This window comes from Parasteatoda tepidariorum, chromosome 3 (assembly GCF_982258835.1).
Source record: "Parasteatoda tepidariorum strain Cologne lab strain chromosome 3, Ptep-v5.0, whole genome shotgun sequence".
Taxonomy (NCBI): Eukaryota; Metazoa; Arthropoda; class Arachnida; order Araneae; family Theridiidae; genus Parasteatoda; species Parasteatoda tepidariorum.
This window is the reverse complement of record NC_141757.1, coordinates 121716830-121738951: the sequence shown is the minus strand read 5'-3', so window position 1 is coordinate 121738951 and position 22122 is coordinate 121716830. Positions and strand designations below refer to the sequence as shown.

Here is a 22122-nt window from a genome sequence, read left to right as displayed (position 1 = left end):
TGGCGTAGTTACGGCCCTGAGTTAAAGTCTCTTAGTTGGTTTCAATGATCGTCCATAACGAGAGTATCGAACTTCTTTATTGGCAGGGATTAAATCCTTGTTGTGACAAGGACTCTCATCATGTCTACCAGAATTGTTCACAGATGGAAAGACATTTGCTTTCACTTCCAGCGGAAAAAGTCTTTGTATAGGTCTCAATAGTTTTCCAGATTGGGTTTTAAGTTCAACTAAACGTACTCTACCATCCTTTCCTGGATAAGTCTTTTCAACTTTGGCTAATGGCCAGTGGATTCTTTTATTGTTGGAATCTCCTATTAGCACAAGATCTACTTCTTTGATAGACGACTCTCTTTTAATTTTGGAATTATCTTTAAGCAATCCTAGATATTCAATTCTGAATCGGTTTCGCAGGTCTTGTCGCAATCTTAACCGATAAGAATATCTTTTGTTCAATTTTTTTGGATCAATTATGTCAAGTTCAGGAACACCAATTTCTTTAATTTTCTGAAGAAACATAGATGGCGTGAGCGCTGACAGATCTTTGGGATCTTCTGAAAGATACGTTATAGGACGGGAGTTAAACTTTCCGCGTCGCATAATACTGTAGCTAACTCTTCTTCATTCAAACAAGCTCGTCTTAGAACCTTTCTTAGGATGCCTTTCAAAACTCCTATTAATCTTTCGAAGAAGCCTCCCCACCAAGGGGCAGAGAAGGATTAAATTTAAATGAAATTCGTTTCCTTGAAGCAAAGTCTTCAACTTCCTTCCAATTAATGTTCTTCAAAAGATTTGCCGTTCCCACAAGATTTGTCCCTTTGTCAGAATATACTGTGGACGGGTGCCCTCTGCGAGCAATAAAACGGCGAAGGGCCAAGATGAAACAATCTGTTGACAGGGACGAGACTACTTCGAGGTGTACCGCTCGGTAGATGGAACAAGTGAAGAGTACCACCCAGCATTTTCTATCTCCTTTTAAAAGCAGAGGCCCGCATGGGTCGACGCCTATAATTTCAAAAATAGCTGCGTCTCTGAATCGATCTTCTGGGAGAAGAATGCTTACGGCTTCCAATGGTTTAACCGAGAATCTCTTGCACTTGACGCAATTTTTTACGACGTTTCGAATTGTCTTTCTGGTTTTAATGATCCAAAACGACTCTCTGAGGTGAGACATCAAAGTTTGAACACCGGCATGTTTCAGTTCAATATGTTTGTCCATTATTAATTTTTCCACCAAATCATGCTTGATAGGCAATAATATAGGGAATCTAAAAGTTTCTAAGTCTTTTCTCGATGTTATTTTTGTCTCAACTCGTAAGAGACCATCTCTGTCTTTCACTGTTCGAAAATTTATCTTTCCATTAAAAGATTCTCCTTGAATTTCTTTCAAAACGAACTTCTCGGATGCTTCGATCTCTTCTACCTCCAATTTTCCCTTCTTTCTATCACTATGATTTCTTAGAGTATTTTTATAAAATCTGATGACGTAGGCCATGATTCTCACAATTTTATTAAAGGAAGATCTCTTTTGGAAGATTTCAAAGGCATTAGTTGTTAAATTTGTGGCTGAGGATATAGTTCGTTTTCTTTCTGAAAGAACTACTTCAATATCCGGAGAAAGTACGAAAGTACACTAGTTGGCCAATTCTCGAATGGCAGTTTTAACCATTGGGGGCCCTCCCACCAATGGGATTTCAATAAACCTTTAGAATTGCATCCCCGCGAGGGCAAATCTACGAGATTATACATTATACTTTCCTTGAATATGCCGCCAAGCCTCCGAATCCGTAAGTTTTCGAATTTCATTGACTCTGTTAGCAACAAAAGTGGCTCAGTTATCTTGCTTTTTAATCCAGTATAAAACGTTCATTGAGTCAGTGTAGAAAAAGGTTTGCACATTCTTCATATTCAAATCATCTCTTACAGTTTAAGCGAGCCTGGCTTCAATGGTACACGCAAGAATTTCTAATCTAGGAATTGTTATCGATTTTAGAAGTGCTACCTTGAATCTAGCCTGTAAGAGTTGACAGTTAACTATTCCCCCTTTAACATTTCTAATAAAAATTGAAGCCGCGTAAGCCGATTTGCTCGCGTCTACGAAGACATGCAGAGTAGAATTTTCATCTACACTATCTAGCCATTAATGACCGGACACCCCTTGAACGGCAGGTGGACTCGTCCTGGTGGAATAAATACGGAACCTGTGGTGAGGGAAAGACCACTCGCAAGCAGGTGACGGCCATACGAGCGTTAACAGTGAAAATGAGTGGACGACGAGAGCTGAATGAGGCGGAAAGGGGCATGATCATAGGCGCCCACCGATTTGGCCATTCCATACGTGCCATCTCCGACAAGTTTCAGGTACCACAGTCAACAGTTGGTGACGTCGTGTTGAAATGGGAACGAGAGGGAGTGAAAAACCGCAGTCCCGACAAGGCAAGGCCAAAATAATGTCCGACAGGGATCGACGATCTCTTCGACGTGTAGTGAAGGCAAACCGACAAATGTCGTTGGACACTGTTGCTACCAACTTCCGGGCTGCATCTGGCAGTGTTGCCAGTGCACGTACCATTCGTCGGGAGCTGATTGCACAAGGATTCCATAGACGAGCATCAGCACATAAGCCAAACATCTCTCCATCAAACGCCCGCCACCGATTTCAGTGGTGCAGAGCGCGTCGCCAGTGGACAGAAGAGCAATGGAAAAGCGTTATGTGGAGTGATGAGTCACGCTACATGTTGTGACACTCTGATGGACGAGTGTGGACCTGGCGAATGCCCAGAAAATGGTACCTACCGGAGTGCATTGTCCCCATTGTGAAGTTCGGCGGTGGAGGAATTATGGTTTGGTCCTGTTTCTCATGGTTTGGCCTTGGAGCCTTGGTGTTAGTGCGTGGAACCCTGAACGCAGAAGGGTATAGAGACATCCTGGACAATTCGGCGCTTCCCACCCTGTTGCAACAGTTCGGTAATGGCCCGTTTGTGTTTCAACACGATAACGCTGCCATTCATAAAGCACATGCCATCACGGACTGGTTTGATGAAATGGAGGTGCAAGAGCTTGACTGGCCATCCCAAAGTTCCGACATCAATCCAATTGAGCATCTCTGGGATGAGTTGGAGCGCCGGTTGAGGCCCAGACCACAATGCCCCAAAACCACCACTCAACTCTTCGCCATGTTACAGGAGGAATGGCGGGCAATACCTGCCGCCGTATACCAACACCTAGTGGACAGCCTTCCTAGAAGGGTTAAAGTGATTTAGGCGCGTGGTGGCCCTACGCCCTACTAACTTGATACTAGCACCTCATGTATCCGAAATGAGGGGTGTCCGGTCATTAATGGCCAGATAGTGCAGATCAGGTGTTTTTCTTGGGATTTCTATTTCTTTCAGACATTTTAATTCATTAGCCCACTTTAGAGATTTATTCCTCAGATTATCCGGAATTCCTGTAACCCAATTAATTTTTTCCTTCCAACATTCTTGCAAGATTAATTTAGGAACTAGTGTGACTTTATGGGGCTCCTCTAAGCTCTGGTGCCCAACGCACTTGCTTAGTATGTTTATTGGTTGATCCGGCCCTGAATCACGATGAAATCTGTATATGTTGTCAAATAAGTTGCTAAGTAGTATTGCAATATATAAATTAATGGGCCTGCAATTGAATGTTTGAATTGAATATTTTGCAGGAAAATATTTTTTACCAACCAGGTTCGTCCTCTCCTTCGTCGGCGACAGGAAGTGCGTGTCACATTGAAGTAGCTACATCTGCGTTTCAATCTGTTCCCAAGTTTTCTGGCCATTGCGTTTATTTCTATTTTTATGCATTCAGGGCATAAACTTCTCATCTCATATTAATTTTCGCGTTTCTGTTTCTGAATCGTCGACGGACGAAAAGTAGAAGTTAGATGAGGTATTTCTTTCTTTCCTTTTTCTAAATTGAATTGCAAATAATCCCTATATGTTGCTGAAATTTAATAAAATTATAAATTTTTAGAGAATTAAACAAATTCTGCAATTGTTTGCTTCTGACATCGATTGTAAATAATCAGCTGCCCTCTTTCCTTATTATGTTTTTTTTTCCTTATTAATGGGTCTGCATACCTAAGATTTAGACATTAATAATATGAACGGAAGAATTCTAATCATTGTTTTATCGATATTCTAATTATACTATAACTTAATAGATAGTAAAAAAGAGGGATATGCAACTAAAACAAAAACGTATACATATTATCTCATTTTTTAATTGTTTTTGACAATTGAGAGAAATGAAAACATCGTCTATTGAGAAAATTATTTTGCATTTCTTACTATGATTATTTTATTAGTTTTGCATCTGAAACAAAAAATTATGTACTATCAATATGTTAACAAGTCATTTTAATCGATAAAATTGTTTACAGCATACGAGAGAAATAAAAACATTACTTATTGAGATTTTTTTTTTTTGCATATCTGATTACAATTATTTCATTAATCTTGCACCTGAAACTAAAAAGTCTATGTTACCTTTTTTTAATCGAGAGAATTGTTTTTGACAATGTATCAAAGTGAAAACATCGCTTGCTGAGAAATTTCTTTTACCTTATTAGATAATTTCATTAGATTCGCATCTGATATAAAATGTACATTTTATCAGGTATTAAATTGTTTTTGAGAAGCGAGAATAAAAATGAAAACCTCACTTATAGATTTTTTTTCATTTCTCAATATGATTATTTTATTAGCTTTGCTTCTGAAACGTTGCAAACAACATATTTATATTACAATTGATGGAAATGAAAATATTGCTGAGAACAATTGTTTGTATTTCTTATTGTGTTTATAAGTTAAAATCTTTCATACTAATTGTTATAATTATTTTCTCTATGTTACATGCAATTTTTAAGTTGATCAATTTTTTTTACTTTTATTTTGTCATTAATTTACATTTATTTAAAATATGTTTCAGTTTTCTGCTTATTTAAAATTTACAAAAATTAATTACATTTTGTGAGCTAATTTTAAAATGCATGAGCAGACAATGTCTTAATTTGCAATTAAAAAATATTAATGTATATTTTAAAATTATTTACTATCAAAATGTCTTAATTTTAAAATGGGAATTTTTTATTAAATATAAAATGAATTAAATAAAAAATTAATGTAAAATTTTTTACTTAGTGAAAAATTTGCATTACATATTACTAAACAGTTAATCTTCATAAATATAAATCAGTTGATGATTTATTAATAAAGGGAGATTATTTTTTTAAAATTTTATCGCTTCAGTAAATTTAAATTCAGTATATTTAAATATGTGCAGAAATTCTTTTTTTTAAAATTTTAATTTACATATAGACTTAAGATACACGTTAATAAAAAAAATTAACTCTTGTTTATATTTGCATCTTTCCCATCATGTAGGTGTAAGGTATAAAATTAGACAGGGATATAAAATTAAATAGATACCTAACTGAATGATTTATATTGTTAATAGATAAGCACTAAGTAAGGATTCTAAATGAAATATGAAAATTTTAAGCAGTTAGTATTTCAAGCGTGTTTTAAGTTTTTAGGAGAATGTTATAAAATTAAAAGTAGCAATAAAGGAAACGAAGGAAATAAAAATGTGACCACCGAAGCAGACGTCTTCAGGGGGTACCAGCCCCGGTAGCCATAAAACAAAACCATTTCTATTGAGGAAGAAGCAAATGCCTAAAGTTAACTCCCTCAGTACCCCGATGGTTTTGTATAGAAGTCCAGGAAAAAACATGAAATGCAAAGAACCAATTTAGAAACGAAACTCAAACAAAATAATCAGAAAATAAAAACTCACTTTAACCAGGTCAAACAGCGATTTCACCAGCAAACCGAATGAAAAGGAAACATTTAAAACTAAAGAAAACAAGGCCCTCTATTACAATGTGGAGATTGAAAAAAAAAAGTAAAGGAAAAGATACGTAACAAATTAATAGAATGCTTCACTGGGGCTGCTCAGTTAAGACTTGAATTGCGTCCTGTTAAAAGAAAAAATATATAAAAAACTAGAATTCTTCAATCATTTTCTTAATTAAAAAATTAACATTACAAAAGTTAAAAGGAAAATCATTATTACTCAAATTATTCAAAAAATTATTCACAGCTTCCCGAAAACTTTCAACATTATTGCAAATATTTTTAATCCTAACCAATTGTGAAAAAACTAAATTTTTAAAACTTTTATTACACAAATTAGTATTAAAGTTGCAGAAAAAAGTAACTTTAAATTTAAAAGCTTTTCTTTTATCTAAAACACAAATTTTAATAAAACTGTTAACAATATCAATTTTAAAATCTAAATATTCAACATTTAAACAATTCTCATTAGTTTTCTTCGAAACCAAATCTCCAGGATAAATACTATAAATAAAATTATAATTATCGCAATTAAACAAAATCAAATCATGAATATATCTAAAAGCATTAAATTCATTATGCTCAAGAAATTTAGCTTAAAAAATATACCAAAAAATATTAGCAAAAGCACCAGAAAAGGAATTACCTTGTGGAATTCCAATAATTTGTTTATAAAAATCTAGACCATTAAAAGAGCATTCTCAAAAAGATTAAACTTACATAAATCCAACCAATTAGACTTACCAATTTTCTCATTAAATAAATACCTATCATAAATGCCGTCACAAATCTCAATAATCTTTCCATGTGGTATAGTTTTATACAAATTTTCAAAATCAAAATAACATTATTATTAATATAATCCACAACTTCAACATTGCTATTTATAACAATATTTTTCTCTTTTTTAATTTTAAACAAAATAATTTTTAGGGAACTAAAAAAAAAACCTTTTACTAATATCAGAATTATAACAATTACTACCACGCGCTATAAATCTAAATTTAATCAGATTTTTATGAAATTTAACAATAGGAAATAAATATTGAGATGTAATCCTATTTAACCTAAATTTTAGTTTTTTACTAAACACAATATAATTCTTTTTTCAATAAATCATAATCAATAAGTACCATTAGGAAATGAACTAAAACTGGCATTAAATAAATTAAATTTAACCCTTTCAATAATTTTAACTTTCCACTCTGAAAAACCCTCAACGGACCAATGATATTTTCTGTAAATTTTTGTTTAAATAAATTTAAAAATATAAAAATGTTTAAAATGTTTAAAAAATGTAAAAATAAAAAATTTAAATTGTCCTTTGGCTGATAGTTCTCAGGTTAACAGCCAGTCTATAATGTATTTTTTTGTAAAAGTTTTATTATTGCAATTTATTTAATTCAGTGCAATTATTGTAATTTGTGTTATGTTGGCCAGACAGGTCTTGAATTTCATAAGCGGATTAATTCCCACAGGTCTGCTATAAAAATTTTTAATAATAGTAATTGTTCCAATGATTATGAAATTTTACATTATCAATTTCATGATTTTAATAATGTTACTCTTTTTATTTTAGATTTTATGGAAAATTTAGATAATAGACTTGATTTAGAAAACATTTACATTGGTAGTCTTAAAACTCTTTTTCCATATGGATTAAATAGTAAATTTAATGGGGAAGGTAATGTTAATACTGAAGATTATTGTATATATGATAAATTTAAAGTTTTTAATTTTCCTGGTGTTTTTGATTCAAAATATAGGAATAAAAGAGGTGGTGGGAAAGGTAAAGTTATTGAATTTGATGATTTTTCGAATTTTTGTAACTTACCTGTTAATTTGAATAATATTTTCTTTATTGGGAAATATATTTTTGGTTTTAAAAATAAAGTTCTTAAAAATTTCCTTATCAATTTTAGTTCTAAAATTAAATTTGATACTGAACTTATTAAATTTATTGTTTTGGATTTGATTAAATCAAAAATTGGTGTTAGTAAATCTGATATGCCCTTTAATAAGGTTTCTATTGTTGAAAGGTTTTTTTTGTATGATTAATTTTCATGATAAAAAATTTGAAATTGCTAAGTTACCACAGATTATTCATGGTCTTTCTGATTTTTTTCCTTTAAAGCAAATTAAGGTTTCTGTTGCTTTTAAATATTCTTCTATGCTTAGAAAAAAGATGTGTAATTATAATTTTTTAAGTCGAAATCTTAATTGTATTTCTAAATTTGATTGTTATTGTATTGAAAAGGATTTTTCAAAATATATTGATAATGATTATGGACATGTTATTAGGTACTGGAAATTTGGAGATTGTTGGTGATCAAGATTTAATCAGTATTTTAGTAAAGGTTTAAAATTTAGGACAAGAGTTAAAATGAATAAAGAAGATTTTATTTTATCTATTAAAAAGGATCTTGATTTTTTTATAGCAAAAATTTCCGAAAAATATCATTGGCCCGTTGAGGGTTTTTCAGAGTGAAATGCTAAAATTATTGAAAGGGTTAAATTTATTTAATGCCAGTTTTAGTTCATTTCCTAGTGGTACTTATATTGATTATGATTTATCTAGGAATATTAAAAATCTTAAGGATAAATTTATTGTTACTGTAGTGGATAAAGCTTCAAATAATTTTTGTATTATGTGTAAATATTTTTTTAAAAATTGATTATTGGAGAATATAACGCAAATAATACTTATTTAAAATTAAAAAAATAAATGAAAAAGTTATTGAAAAAAGAATTATTGCATTTAGTAAAAAATTAAAATTTTAGTTAAATAGGTTTACATTTCCATATTTATTTCCTATTGTTAAATTTCATAAAAAAACCGATTAAATTTAGATTTAAAGCGTGTGGTACTAATTGTTACAATTCTGATATTAGTAAAAGGTTTTTTAATTTTCTAAAAATTATTTTGTTTAAAATTAAAAAAGAGAAAAATATTGTTATAAATAGTAATGTTGAAGTTTTGCATTATATTAATAATAATGTTATTTCCAGCATTAATACTTTTGATTTCGAAAATTTGTATACAAGTATACCACATGGAAAGATTATTGAGATTTGTGACGGCATTTATGATAGGTATTTATTTAATGAGAAAATTGATAAGTCTAATTGGTTGGATTTATGTAAGTTTAATCTTTTTGAGAATGTTCTTTTTAATGGTTTAGATTTTTATAAACAAATTATTGGAATTCCACAAAGTAATTCCTTTTCTGGTGCTTTTGCTAATATTTTTTTTGCTTTTTTTTTAAAGTTAAATTTCTTGAGCTTAATGAATTTAATGCTTTTAGTTATATTGATGATTTGAATTTGTTAAATTACATTAATTGCGATAATTGTAATTTTATTTATAGTATTTATCCTGGAGATTTGATTTTGAAGAAAACTAATGAGAATTGTTCAAATGTTGAATATTTAGATTTTAAAATTGATATTGTTAACAGTTTTTTTAAAATTAGTGTTTTTAATAAAAGAAAAGCTTTTAAGTTTAAAGTTATTTTTTTCCTGCAACTTTAATACTAATTTGTGTATTAAAAATTTTTAAAAATTTAATTTTTTTCACAATTGATTAGGATTAAAAATATTTGCAATAATGTTGAAAGTTTTCGGGAAGCTGTGAATAATTTGAGTAATAACGATTTTTCTTTTACTTTTTGTGATGTTAATTTTTTAGTTAAGAAAATGATTGAAGAATTCTAGTTTTTTATATATTTTTTCATTTAACAGGGCGCAATTCAAGTCTTAACTGAGCAGCCCCAGTTAAGCATTCTATTAATTTATTACATATCTTTTCCTTTACTTCTTTTTTTTTTTCAATCTGCGCATTGTAATAGAGGGCCTTGCTTTCTTTAGTTTTAAATGTTTTCTTTTCATTCGGTTTGCTGGTGAAATCACTGTTTGACCTGGTTAAAGTGAGTTTTTATTTTTAGATGATTTTGTTTGAGTTTCTTTTCTAAATTGGTTCTTTGTATTTCATGTTTTTTCCTGGACTTCTATACAAAACCATCAGGGTACTGAGGGAGTTACTTTAGGCATTTGCTTCTCCCTCAATAGAAATGGTTTTGTTTTATGGCTACCGGGGCCGGTACCCCTGAAGACGTTGGCTTCGGTGGTCATGTTTTTATTTCCTTCGTTTCCTTTATTGCTACTTTTATTCTTTTTTTTTTTAAATTTCTGCTGCTTTTTAGCATGTTTTTTTCAAAGAAGTTTTATCTATTTAGGATTTAAAATTTTTTTTTGTTTTCTTTTATTATTATAAAATTAAATTAACATCTGTGAATAAATAAGCTTAAAAAAAATCTTGCATTATCAGAATATTTATATACTAATTAATTTATTTACTATTGCTTTTTTTAAAACGTACTCTCTGTCACTTTTTTTTCTTTTTCTTGAAATGCTTTCAACTATATAATAAACCGAATAAAAATACATACTTTTGAATGTAGCATATTTTATTCAAAACTTTTTTTTAACCTTAAGCAGCTTTAAAAATTTTTTTATATCTTACTATTTAAAATATATGTTTCATTATATTCCTACAAAGATGTGTTTTGAAATTGAATGTTACATATTCATTCCATTTTTTAATGCCCTGTTTATTTATTAATGCAAAATAATAAATTTTTAGAATTACTTTACTCTTTATGCAATAGACTCCTTAAATTAGATGAGCAATAGTTTCTATCAACAAAGAGTTTTTTAAAAAAAATCCAACAATACTTGTTGCAAAATCCAAAAACATAGAAAAGTCCAAGAAACTCACATAAACTAATGCAAGCTGTGTTTTTCTGTAGAAATGCAGGATTTGCCAAACCTATTCTATGAATTTTGCAAATCAATATAATAATTGTTCAGATATGAAAACAAATTAAATTAATAGTTTTAAATAATAGCATATTATTTATTTTAAACAAAGGAAACATTGAAGTAGATCGTAAAGAAATAATAGACTGTAAAAAAATTAAGTATACTAGTGTTCTCCCTACGCGTTTTTAGAAGGGTTGTCCGCCCTGCCCCTACCCTTTGATCTTCACCCTCCTTCCCTTTTTTGTAAAAATAAGTGGCAATGCCTACAAACAATGCCTTTGTACTTCAGGAAAAGATTGTTTTCTTAACCACCTGTTTTAAGTCCATTTCTGATTTATTTTGTTATTGATAATTATTTAACTTTAATTTTTAATTTCATTCCTTCATTTTAGTAAGATTTTTCTTATGCTGTCTAATTATGTAGCTAAAATTCGCAAAAGATTTGGCCTCAAAGAGATTCACATCTTTTATTTGGGTATTAATGAATTTTAGTGATTTTTAGTTTTACCGTTATATAAATACCCTTTTATTTAAAAATGCACCTTTAATTGTTTATTTTTTCATAATTTTCAGTTAAAATGTGAAAAAAAGCTTCCAAGTTGTTCATCAATTAATTCCTTTCTTTTTAGTTTACTTTTTTTTTTTTTTGAAGAAAATTTATACACAGAGAGGCTTTTAGCTTCCTTCTAATTATTTTTTAAAAGCTTCAACTTTTTCTTTCATTTTGATAATGGTGTGAACTACTTAGTGAATTAACACATAAAGTAGTATAAAGAGTAATTTAAAAATTGAGGATCATCAGTCATTACATAATATTACATTGCGGATCAGTTATTGCGTAATATTATATATTTTGATGAATTTTAATGGTGCTAAGTGAGTACCCTCTAAAAGCTCAAAGTGCCCTTTTCTTATTCCTAGGGAGAACTCTGAGTATACCACAGACCTGCCAACTTTTAATCCCTTCCATTATCATTTTTCCCAGTGGTATTAAAATGGAATTAAAACTTCAATTTTAAGCAAACAAATACGTTGTATTTGAAAAAAATTAAGTTGACAACCATGATAGTAACGCATATTAATATATAAGTTTAATTTTTGTAAGAATAGTGGTGATCAAAATCATTTAAAAATTAAATATGAAAATAAAATCTCCCGCAAAATCCGGGAGAGTTGGCAGGTATGATACCATATAATGATTTATTTACATCCTCAAATCATTCCATGATTAAGCTATTGAAATAATACTGGGTAACGTAGGTGAGTAAGCAATTAATTGCATTTGCACTTATATGTTTATTTTCATTTCTCAATCGAAAATTAGTAAATTTTTTAACTACATCCTGATCTAATCTTTTGCAATAAAATAGCAAGATTAAATTATTTACGATACTCATACAAAAATAACTATAGCTTTTGGAAAAACAATTCTAAATATAAATAATGAGCGAATAAAGGTTATTAACAATTAATTTACATTTAATATAAATTTAGTCTTAAAAATTAAGACAGATAATGTTAAGTTACTTTTTGTTTATTTTAAAGAAAGTAATGTGAATAAAAAATAAAATAAATATTCATTGCAGATGATTTTTTTATATTTTTAATTTATAAGTTTATTTGTATACTTCAACTGATTTATGTCAATATATTATTTTATATCTAATGATTACGCCTTGTGTAATTATTTGTGATCGAAAAAAGTCATACAAATTTATTAACTATACCAGTTTTGAAATTCAAACTACTATCCGGGGGGGGGGGACATTGGCCATGCTCCTTCTTATACCAAGTAAAGTTAATAACATAAATGTTGGATGTTTTATTTACTTCTCTTTTTTTAAAAAAAAAATCTTTAAATGAAGCATTTAATTAATTTATTTTTTTTAGGTTGTAAATTGGACATGTAACTAATAGATCTCATCACTGTAGCTGCAGCAGACTTAATCATGTCTGGATCAAAATCATCATCTCGCTCAGCTGCAGTGAAACGAGATGGAAGTTTGCGCTATGCCACTAGGCATTTAGTTGCTGAAAAAGGGAAAAGAGGTAGTCACAAAGAGGTTAATTCATCAAAAGCATGTGATTGCTTATTAAAATCTGAAGGAAGCAAAATTTCAAAACATATGTACAATTCTAAGCTTCCTATCAAGCGAGGAGCAAATAATCGTATAAGTAACACGAGAGATTCAAAAAGTAAATCTGCATCTTCTAACCATCAGGAGAAAGTTGTTATAGTTTCTAAACGCTCATCCTCTGTTAGTGTGGTGAAATCTTGCAAATTACGCAAATCAGTATCAGTTAAGAAAGTTAGTTACTCCACCTCAGTTGTGTTGTCTTCAGAAGAAGAAGATTCAGACAGTGAAGATGATGAAGAAGATTCGGGGGATGAAGAAAAAGAAGAAAGTTTAAGAAAAACCAGAACTGTTGTGAAGCATACAACATCTAAAGTGAAGTCAAGCTTTTCAAATGTAAAGAAATCTACCAAGAAATCTGCGCAAAAAGCTAAAGCGATTAAATTGCTCTGTGAGAAATTATCCTCTGGTAAACATAAAGATGAGTTTGCAAACCGTGAACTTCGCCCAAGATTTCCCTATAGCATGTTACAAGACATCCCAACTGCTAGATCTCACAGAATGGCAAGTTTAAATGCTTTAGCCAAAGTTCATGTTTTATATGAAAATGAAGGTAGGACAGTTGGTGAAAGCCTGAATGATGCTGATGAGACAACATTAATTGACTTTCTAAATGAAAATTCTGATGAAGAGGATGATGAAGACGAAGAAGATGAAGAGGACGATGAGGAAGAAATAAAATTCAATAAAATGTTGAAGAAAGAGGCAAAGATATCATCTAATAATCATAAGGAGTCCAACAGTGATAAAAAATCAGAAAAAACAAAAGCTGTTGAGGCAAAGCAGAAGAACAGTAAGAAAACTAAACCAAAACCTATTCAACGTAAGAAAAGAAAGAGAAAAGCTCCTGATGTTGAAATAATAGATACCAGAATATGTAAAAGAATGGCTAGTTTAAATGCACAAGCTATCTTAGCTGCTAGCTATCTTCAGGAACCAAAGCCCAAAAGAATCTCCAAAAAAAGTGATAAATGTGATAGTTCTTCAGATACAGAAGATAAAGAAGTATTTCTTGAATCCAAGTGTGACATTGAAATTATAGAAACTGAAAACAAAGATACAAGTGCTATTAAAATTAAAGAAACTAAAAACAACTCGGTGAAACAAAAACCTGATCGAAAATCCCTTACTTCAAAAGATAATTCTCTTGAGAGTGGGAAATCGCCTGCATACAAACCCTCAGAGTTTCCTAGTCGTTCCAATTGGTCGATTGAATCAGATGTTGCATTATCGGAGACACTTTCTTCAAAATCAACTCCACTTTCTGTTAGCAACAATACTGTTGTATCATCCACATCAACTAAAGTTGGCTTAACCCAATACACAGAAGTCACTAAAGTTCAAATCAAATCTCATCAAGATACTGAAATCAAAGAAGAAAGTAAATCAGAAAGAAAAATAGAGCACATTGTATCAAATGACGATGTAGCAATTACTCAAATGTATCATTATCAATCTAAAAATTCTAATGAAAGTTATTGCGTTCAAATGCAGACAACTTATAAGCCTGGATCAAAAACCTTGACCCCACCTTCTCTTGGCAACCCTTTACACAAGCATATGAGTGAATCAATGATGTCAAGTGGTCAAAATTACTATGGAAGACCTAGTCATAGTCCAATTAGTCCCTCTCAGTCATATCACATGAATCCTAATATTGGGCCTATGTCACCTGTGATGGGAATGGATCGAGTACCTCGACAGTATGGTGGCAGTGCTTTTACTGTACCCCATTATCGTCAGTCACAGCAACCTCAATATTCTCAAAATGAATATGGTAATTTGCATTCAGTTTGTAATTGTTTTTTTACTATTTTCCATTTTTATTATTATTTATCAGTCAATTTTTACAAAAAAAAGGTACTTATCAGTTAGCAGAGTGCAAGTAAATTAATATATATATATATATATATATTATTTTTATTAGTAATTAATTTATTAACATCCATTTTGTATTACGTTTAAAAAAATTCAGTAAATAAAATATTAAATTTTCTTGCTCTTAGCTAATTAAAAAGTGCAAAACAAATAAAAGTAAATATAAAATTTTTCACTTGGGGTAACATAAGCTTTTTACTAGACAAAATTAAAATACTAATGTTTGCAACAAGTTTTGAGATCTACCAGTTGAATGCAATTAAAATTTTAATTCTTGTGAATTTTAATGCTAATTTTCAAAAAATGAACACATTTACACAATAGTAAATAAAATTAAATATTTTGAGTCTTAATTATTTGAGAAGATATGGAATAATATCAACATATATTGGTACTGTGAAATCAGAATAGATTAGATTTTCCTATCATAAAATAAATAATATACTTATAACTACTGTTCAAGTAGTTAGTAAATTTTAATACATAAAAAGAAAGCTTTCTTTGCAGAATTATACTCTTACAAACTAAAAACTAGGTACAATAAGTGCAATGTGATTGCAGTTTACGTAGATAAATCAATTGTTCAGGCTCATTGAAACTTAACTCAGATTGTCAATACCTGTGACAGTGTAGAAACAATAAATACACATTTATATACGTATTTTTCTATCAAGTAATCTAAAATTTATATACATACAGTGATACACGAATAAAAATTCCTATTTAAAAACTTTGCCAGTTTAAGTAGTTTATATTCTTGTTTTTATTTTGTCCCTTATTTCTTTATTACTAAATTAATCCCTTTAAGAAATTTTGTCTAACTTCTTTTATCAATGAAAAAATTTTCTGGGATTTCCCGTTTTTCTTCCTTTCTCATAAAAATATTATTGTAAACAGGTTTTGCTACTGTATATATATTTTTTAATCTTGAGTAAATTGTAACAATATGTATATTTTTTTTTATATTCCCATTATAATTTTTTTTCCTGACATGAAATATAAATATAAAAGTTATCATTGTATTCTAGGATATTATCAACCTGCTGGTCCTTTGATTCAGCCAGCACCTGACAACTGTACTATTCACAAGCCTGTTCCATATCATCCTCAACCAAATCTTCATCAACAACCACAGCGACCTCAGCCTCCCGCACCTCATCGAAATGCCTACCAAAACTTTCACTCTCAACCTCATTCTAATAACTCTTCAGTCATGGGCCCTCACCACATTCAAAGACAGAAGCATATCATTCCTGCCTGTCCACCTCCATTGGAGATTCTTCCACCTCAACCTAAACACCCTCGGTATTCTGTCTGTCGCCCAGGGGAAGAAGTTTCTCCACGAGGATTCAGTAGCCATTCAACTTATGAATCTTCAAAACACCCTCAAGCATTGCATTCGTCTTATTCCTCTAGAGACAGTTATTCTGGTTACGATAAGCAAAAACCTTCTACAAACGCATTTGTTAGATATTCTCAGCCTTATGAACAAAAAGATAATCATTCTAAAAACAATTTTTCACGAAGTTTGGCATTTAATGCTCCTCATCAGAATGTCACAACCAGTTCATCTTCACGGGATTCTGCCCGTTTACACAGTAATTTAAGTCATTCTTCAACAGAAATTCATCAGCATTCATCGCCTCCTCAAGGAGCTAATCATTTCAAAAATCTAAATGAAATGGTCAACTCTAGAGAGAGGTCATGGGGTTTGAGAGATAGCCGACCTAGAATGCCTGCATCCTCTTCAAACTTTGCATCTTATCAAGAAGATGCTAGAAAAAATTATTCGGTTGACAGTCATGAAAATGCATCATATCCAGTACGTCCCCCATCAGTAATAGAAATTGTTGATGATGCACCACGTGATACCAAGACTTACATTCAACTAGAAGTTCCAAGAAACAGTCATAGGGAAAAAATTGTTGTCGTTGATATAGAGACTGATGATATAGAACAAAAACCTTGTGAATCAGTTAACAAAGAGGTCGTCTTGACTGTAGATGAGACTAATAAAAGTCTTCCAGAAATTGAAGATACGAGTATAGTTAAAACCGAGAGTCAGGTATCTGTGAGCCAATCTCCTGCTGTCACTATTGCTGAACAGAACAAAAATAAAGAGTCCAATGAAACTTCTGATATTACTATTTTAGAAGTAAAAAAAAAGAAAGAATCTGCTGTTGTTCGGAGAGCTAGACTTCATGGGAAACAGAGGACTTTTAGAGACTGTTATAATAGACCACTTGCACCGTTGTTCAAATCTAAAAAGTGTGACATATTAAACGTCACTGAGGAGCATTTGGGTAAAAAATTCCAACCTCTTGTGTCATTGCCTCGTCTTGTGCTTCCAAAAATTCCTGATAAAAAGCCTATTCATGGTTGGTCGTGGGAAGGACCTATGCAAGAAAAATTAGTTTATGTTTCAGTAAGTATCAAATTATATAACATTTCTATATTCACCCCTTGTACTTGTTATATTATGGTACTTATTCTCTTTAGGGTCAGGTGGGTTACATGAAGTAAAATGGGTACTTAAAAAGAATCTATTTTCTCTTTTTAAATTGAGATTATTTCTTTAACATTTTTCAGAAACATTTGCTGGGATTTCGGACGGCAAGCATTTTTATTTCAGTTTTAAAAATTGATAAAAAAATTTACTGTTTACAATTTATTTGCTTATCAGGGGTCTGTCTAGGTTTTTCTGAGAGGTACCTATTTTGTGAAAATTTAGACATAATTTGTGAAACATTAAAAATTATATTAAAAAATCACGAAAATATGGTCAAAATATGGATTTATCGTTTCTTAAGGGATGAAAAAATAAAATTTAAAGAAAAAGTATTTTGTGAAACTACCGTTTTTCCTAAAGTTGAATTTGTGAAGATACCGCTAAACTAGGGGTGCACAACCTTTTTGAGTGAAGGGCCACTTGCACAGCAGTTTGACTAACGAAGGGCCACACATGTATTTAGGCATATTGACAGCAAATATAGTAATATTTATTTAAACATGAGTGTTCTAATTTTTTTATCAATAAACTTTATAATATATTTCTTGAAAATTAAAGGCCTTTAATTATTTGAATTCATAATGAAAATAAAAAATGCAATGCTCAGAATGAAATTAGGATAAAATTTCATACATATTAAGTAATATAAATTCAAATTAAATATTTTAATTGAAGAAAATTTATAAGGTTTAAACAGAAGCCTAAAAAAAACAATATTTCAAAATAAAATTCAATACTTTATTATTTGTTTTTATTGATTATAAGATTTTTTTTATGGTAAACGTTTTCTCTTTTTTTATCGCGAAAGATCACTTAAGTTACAAAAAATTTAAATCAAAATTACAAATGGTTAGCAGTTTAAAAATTCACGTTTTCCGCTACTTGGGGGATTTCTCAGGTTGCATTAAAATTTGTCAAAAATTCAGTTGGTCGAATGATCGGCCAAATATTCGGCAGAGTATTTTTTAGAAAAGTACTTTTCTAAGTTTTTTTGAAAATTTGTATAGATATGATAAAGAATAATATAAAATCGTATTTTTAACTATACATATATATATTTGCTAAATCATTTATTGATGAAAGGGAAAATTTCTAAGAAAAAGAGTGGTTTTTTTTAATGAAAAAGTATTTTTTGAATGAATTCTAGTAATTAAAGGTATTTAATTTTCTGCAAATATACTAATTTTTTTATATAAAAATTTAGTGCTAGAACTCTAACGTTGACATAAAAATTATCGTATTTGCCACCAACTTGACTAAATGTATCATGGTATATGACAATTAAGTCATTTAATAAAATTTTAGTCTTATTTTTGCTGAATTTTTGTTCTTATTTAGGCAACTATTTTCATGCTTTAGGCTACTAAAAGCAACTATTTTGTTCATTTTTTTCTGTGGCAACCCTGCTATCTGCGGGTAAGACTATCTAAATCAGCAGTTTAACTAGTTCTCAGTATTGGGTGCAATAATGTGCTTAAAATAATGTATAAAAATTGAATTGTTAAATAGGAGTTAAGTAATATGAGTGAATACAGCTAGCTTTCTTAACAAAACAATCTAATAAAACAGCACTCACAGTCCTATTGTTTTAGCAAGCTCTTGGGAATGTATTTAAAATAAAGTGTAGAAGCTTAGATATTATTTAAGTTCGAGGTTAAATTGATAGAGCAAAGTGATCTGAAAAAATTGCAAAACCAGAGGGTTGAGAATTAGCTGTGTTCCTAGTTCTGTAAAAGTAAAAAAGTAACTATAAAGTATTTATTATAAAGTATTTTAAATTTTTATGTTATATGTTTTTTTTAGAATGACAGCCATCCTTGTTTGAGACCTTGTTATCCTGCAATTCGCCATGTTGAGGGTGATGTGATATGTGTTAGAGACAGTGTTTTTCTTAGATCGGGTCCAAGAAAAACAGATTTGCCATTTGTTGCAAAAATAACAGCGTTGTGGAAAAATCCTGCTGATGGTAAGTGGAAACATCATGGTAAGTTAACTGACTACTGGATATCTTATAATTTACTAAAATTATTGTGATGTTATCTTATAGTGAAATTATCTTTGTCATGTGGTTGAGAATTATAGATTACAATCAATAAAATAAACAAAATTTGAAATTTTTAAAGTAGAAGATCTAGTTTATCTATATTCTATCTCTAGATCTATATTTGCTATAACCTGCTGATTTGGTTTTTAGGATATACTAATCAAATTGTCTATGATGATTATGGATTTTAAGTTTATAAAACATACCATCTGTTTTAAACAAGATTATGATTTGCTCTTGGAGATATGTGATGAATTTCTAAAATATCAAAGTTATAATACAACTACAGTTTTTTTTCAGACTTAAGTCTGGTGCTTTTTCTGGAAAAAAAAAACTGACTTCTCCTATTTTTCCCATGAGAAAGTGGTACATACCAGAGGAAATTTTGTTCAATTTTACCTAGAATAGACAATATGCATGATTTTCAAAATAATTTTAAAATGAAAGAACTTAAAATACTACTTTGAAATAGGATAATTAAATTGAATTGCATTTAAACAAAGTTAATTATATATATAAAGGCCTTTTTAATTGTTATCATGTCACTACCAACATAAACGACTGGTTGATGACGATCATTGCCTATGATGTGACTTTATGCTAAGCATTCTAGCAAGAGCCTTGAGTAAAGAGAAAATTTAATGTAATTATTTTTATATTTATTATATTTTTATTTTCATATGGCATAAAGAACTGTAAGAAAATAAATTCAGCTTGCTTTTTTTTTAAATTTTTCTTTTCTTTTTTTAGAAATAAATATGTAAATTGTTATTCTATTTATAAATATTTGCCAGTTTGATGATAAGGTGAGATAAACAACATCAGAACTTATTTTGTCACATTTAAAGTAAAGAAGAACTAGTAAGAAATAACTAAACGAACTAATAGAACTTTGTAAAACTAGTTTTGTTTACATAAACCTTACAAATGAAGTTCATTGGCTCACACAATTAATAATAGCAAATAAATGCCCAGTATGATTTTAACGAAGTTATTAATTTGTTTTATTATCCATCAAAAGTGTCTGAAAAAAATTGAGAAAATTAACATAAATATATTTTTTAATTTTAGCATATTGTTGTACCAAACATTTTAATTACAAATTCATCTCGATGCCCATACAAATATGTAAAAGACAAAAAATTAATCCATTTTCACTTTGGCAATATGATTTTATTTTTACTTGATTTTTGTTTTTACAATTTCTAATCTCAAAATACTTGAAATTCTACTTATTTAAAAAGATGGACGAACCAGCTGCTTGCCAGAGGCAGCTAGTATAAAATAAAATTATTAAAATACATTATAAATTCTTGTTTTAAAAAGCAGAGATCTTCAGATTTCTCTTTTTCACAATACTATCTTTTTGATTGTTTTGTGTATTATATTTTACTTTGGCTTGATTTTTCCATTGGTTTTTGCATGTTTCAATGTTACTTTTCTTTCTAGGGGAAATGAACATGAGTCTTTTATGGTATTATCGCCCTGAACACTCTGACACAGGGAAAAAAGTCACTTATGCTGAAGATGAAATATTTGCCTCTAAACACAGAGACACCAATAGTGTTGCTTGTATTGAAGATAAATGTTATGTTCTAACTTATTCAGAATACTGCAGGTATATTTATTTATTTTTTCTTGCAGTTAAATGTGTCCTAATACAACACAAATTAGGAATATGAGTAATTCGATTCAAGCTATTCCATCGGGATTTCACATCGTTATATGATAGATTTTTGCAAATTATTTATCATCTTTCTTACATAGTTTTCCTAATTATGATATTTTAATACTATATTATTAGAACTATATTATTTAATACTATATTTCGAGTTTGAATTATCACTTTTTGACGAGTTTACTGGGCATGCTTGATTAGTGACGATTTCATTGTAATTTTACGTAATTTGATGATTGTTCTTTCTCAAGTTATTTACCTTTTTTTTTTGGTTTTTTGAAATTCAGATATTTTTAATACAATGTCATTGCGACATAAGAATTTTGAATTACAGTTACTACTTTTTGATGTGTTAGATTCCATAATAAATTCACGTAAATGAGTGCCCCGTTTTTCAGCGCTTTCCTCATGGGTTTTTCAAAAAGTCTTATATTCTTTAGATAATGTTATCACCACAAGTGAGCCTTTTGAACTTGAGGAGTCACTTTTTGACTCTCTCAATTCACAATGATTTTTATCGTAAATCTATGTCATTTAAGAATCGTTTTTTCAGCAGACATTTGTTTCTTTTTTCTATTTAGATATTTTTCATACGATATAATGGTTATCGAATTTTGTATTTTAGTAATCACATTCTTGCATGCTTGATTCGTGAAGATTCAATCCCAAATCCACATTAAATTCCAATGGCTTTTTCGGCAGTTGTTACAGTTACTTATTGTTTTTTTCAGGCATTTTTTAAAATCCTGATATTTTTAATATGATATTACGAAAAGCAACATTTTCAAAATACGAGAATTACCCTAATTTTAAAACTCTCTAATTTATCTGCAGAATTATATTTAAATTAAACTATCCCTATGAAAATAAGACTTTTTTTAACTATAAAATTATAGACTTTGTATATTTTGGGTTTCTTAAGAGCAATGCAAATTTTTGTGAAATGCAACTCCTTATTGTGATGGAGGTTCTTTTTTTGGGGGATATAATGCCCTTAAGATCTAGAATGAAACCTGCCTTATTTTCAAATACACAGTGTTTATCTTATAGTATTCAACTGTTCATCAAAATTATTTATTTGATTCTACACTGATTATATATTTTAAATGATAATGTTTTTGTTTTAATATAACTCAATATTAAATATCATCTGCGCAATAGAGGAAAAATCTTGAATTTGT

The 22122-nt window shown here is 29.8% G+C and overlaps 2 protein-coding genes across 6 annotated transcripts in view; one reads left to right on the top strand and one right to left on the bottom strand.

Moving 5' to 3' along the window:
* Positions 1-673: 673 nt before the first annotated feature.
* Positions 674-1492, bottom strand: LOC107439449 (uncharacterized). The gene has a single exon (XM_016052051.2). The coding sequence runs from the start codon at positions 1490-1492 to the stop codon at positions 674-676; it is 819 nt and encodes a 272-aa protein (XP_015907537.2).
* Positions 1493-3661: 2169 nt separating this feature from the next.
* LOC107439468 (uncharacterized) overlaps positions 3662-22122 on the top strand; it is a 28426-nt gene continuing 9965 nt past the window's right edge. The window contains exons 1-5 of one of the 5 annotated variants that reach the window (XM_016052085.4): positions 3662-3909; positions 12588-14609; positions 15739-17135; positions 19023-19203; positions 20713-20881. In XM_016052085.4, coding sequence (XP_015907571.3) covers positions 12647-14609; positions 15739-17135; positions 19023-19203; positions 20713-20881 — 3710 coding nt within the window. In that variant the 5' untranslated portion in view covers positions 3662-3909; positions 12588-12646. Of the gene's footprint in view, positions 4037-4197; positions 4221-11882; positions 11958-12587; positions 14610-15738; positions 17136-19022; positions 19204-20712; positions 20882-22122 lie in introns of those variants that run through there. The other 4 variants (XM_071184986.2, XM_016052088.4, XM_087160021.1 and 1 more) reach the window with 4 other exon arrangements.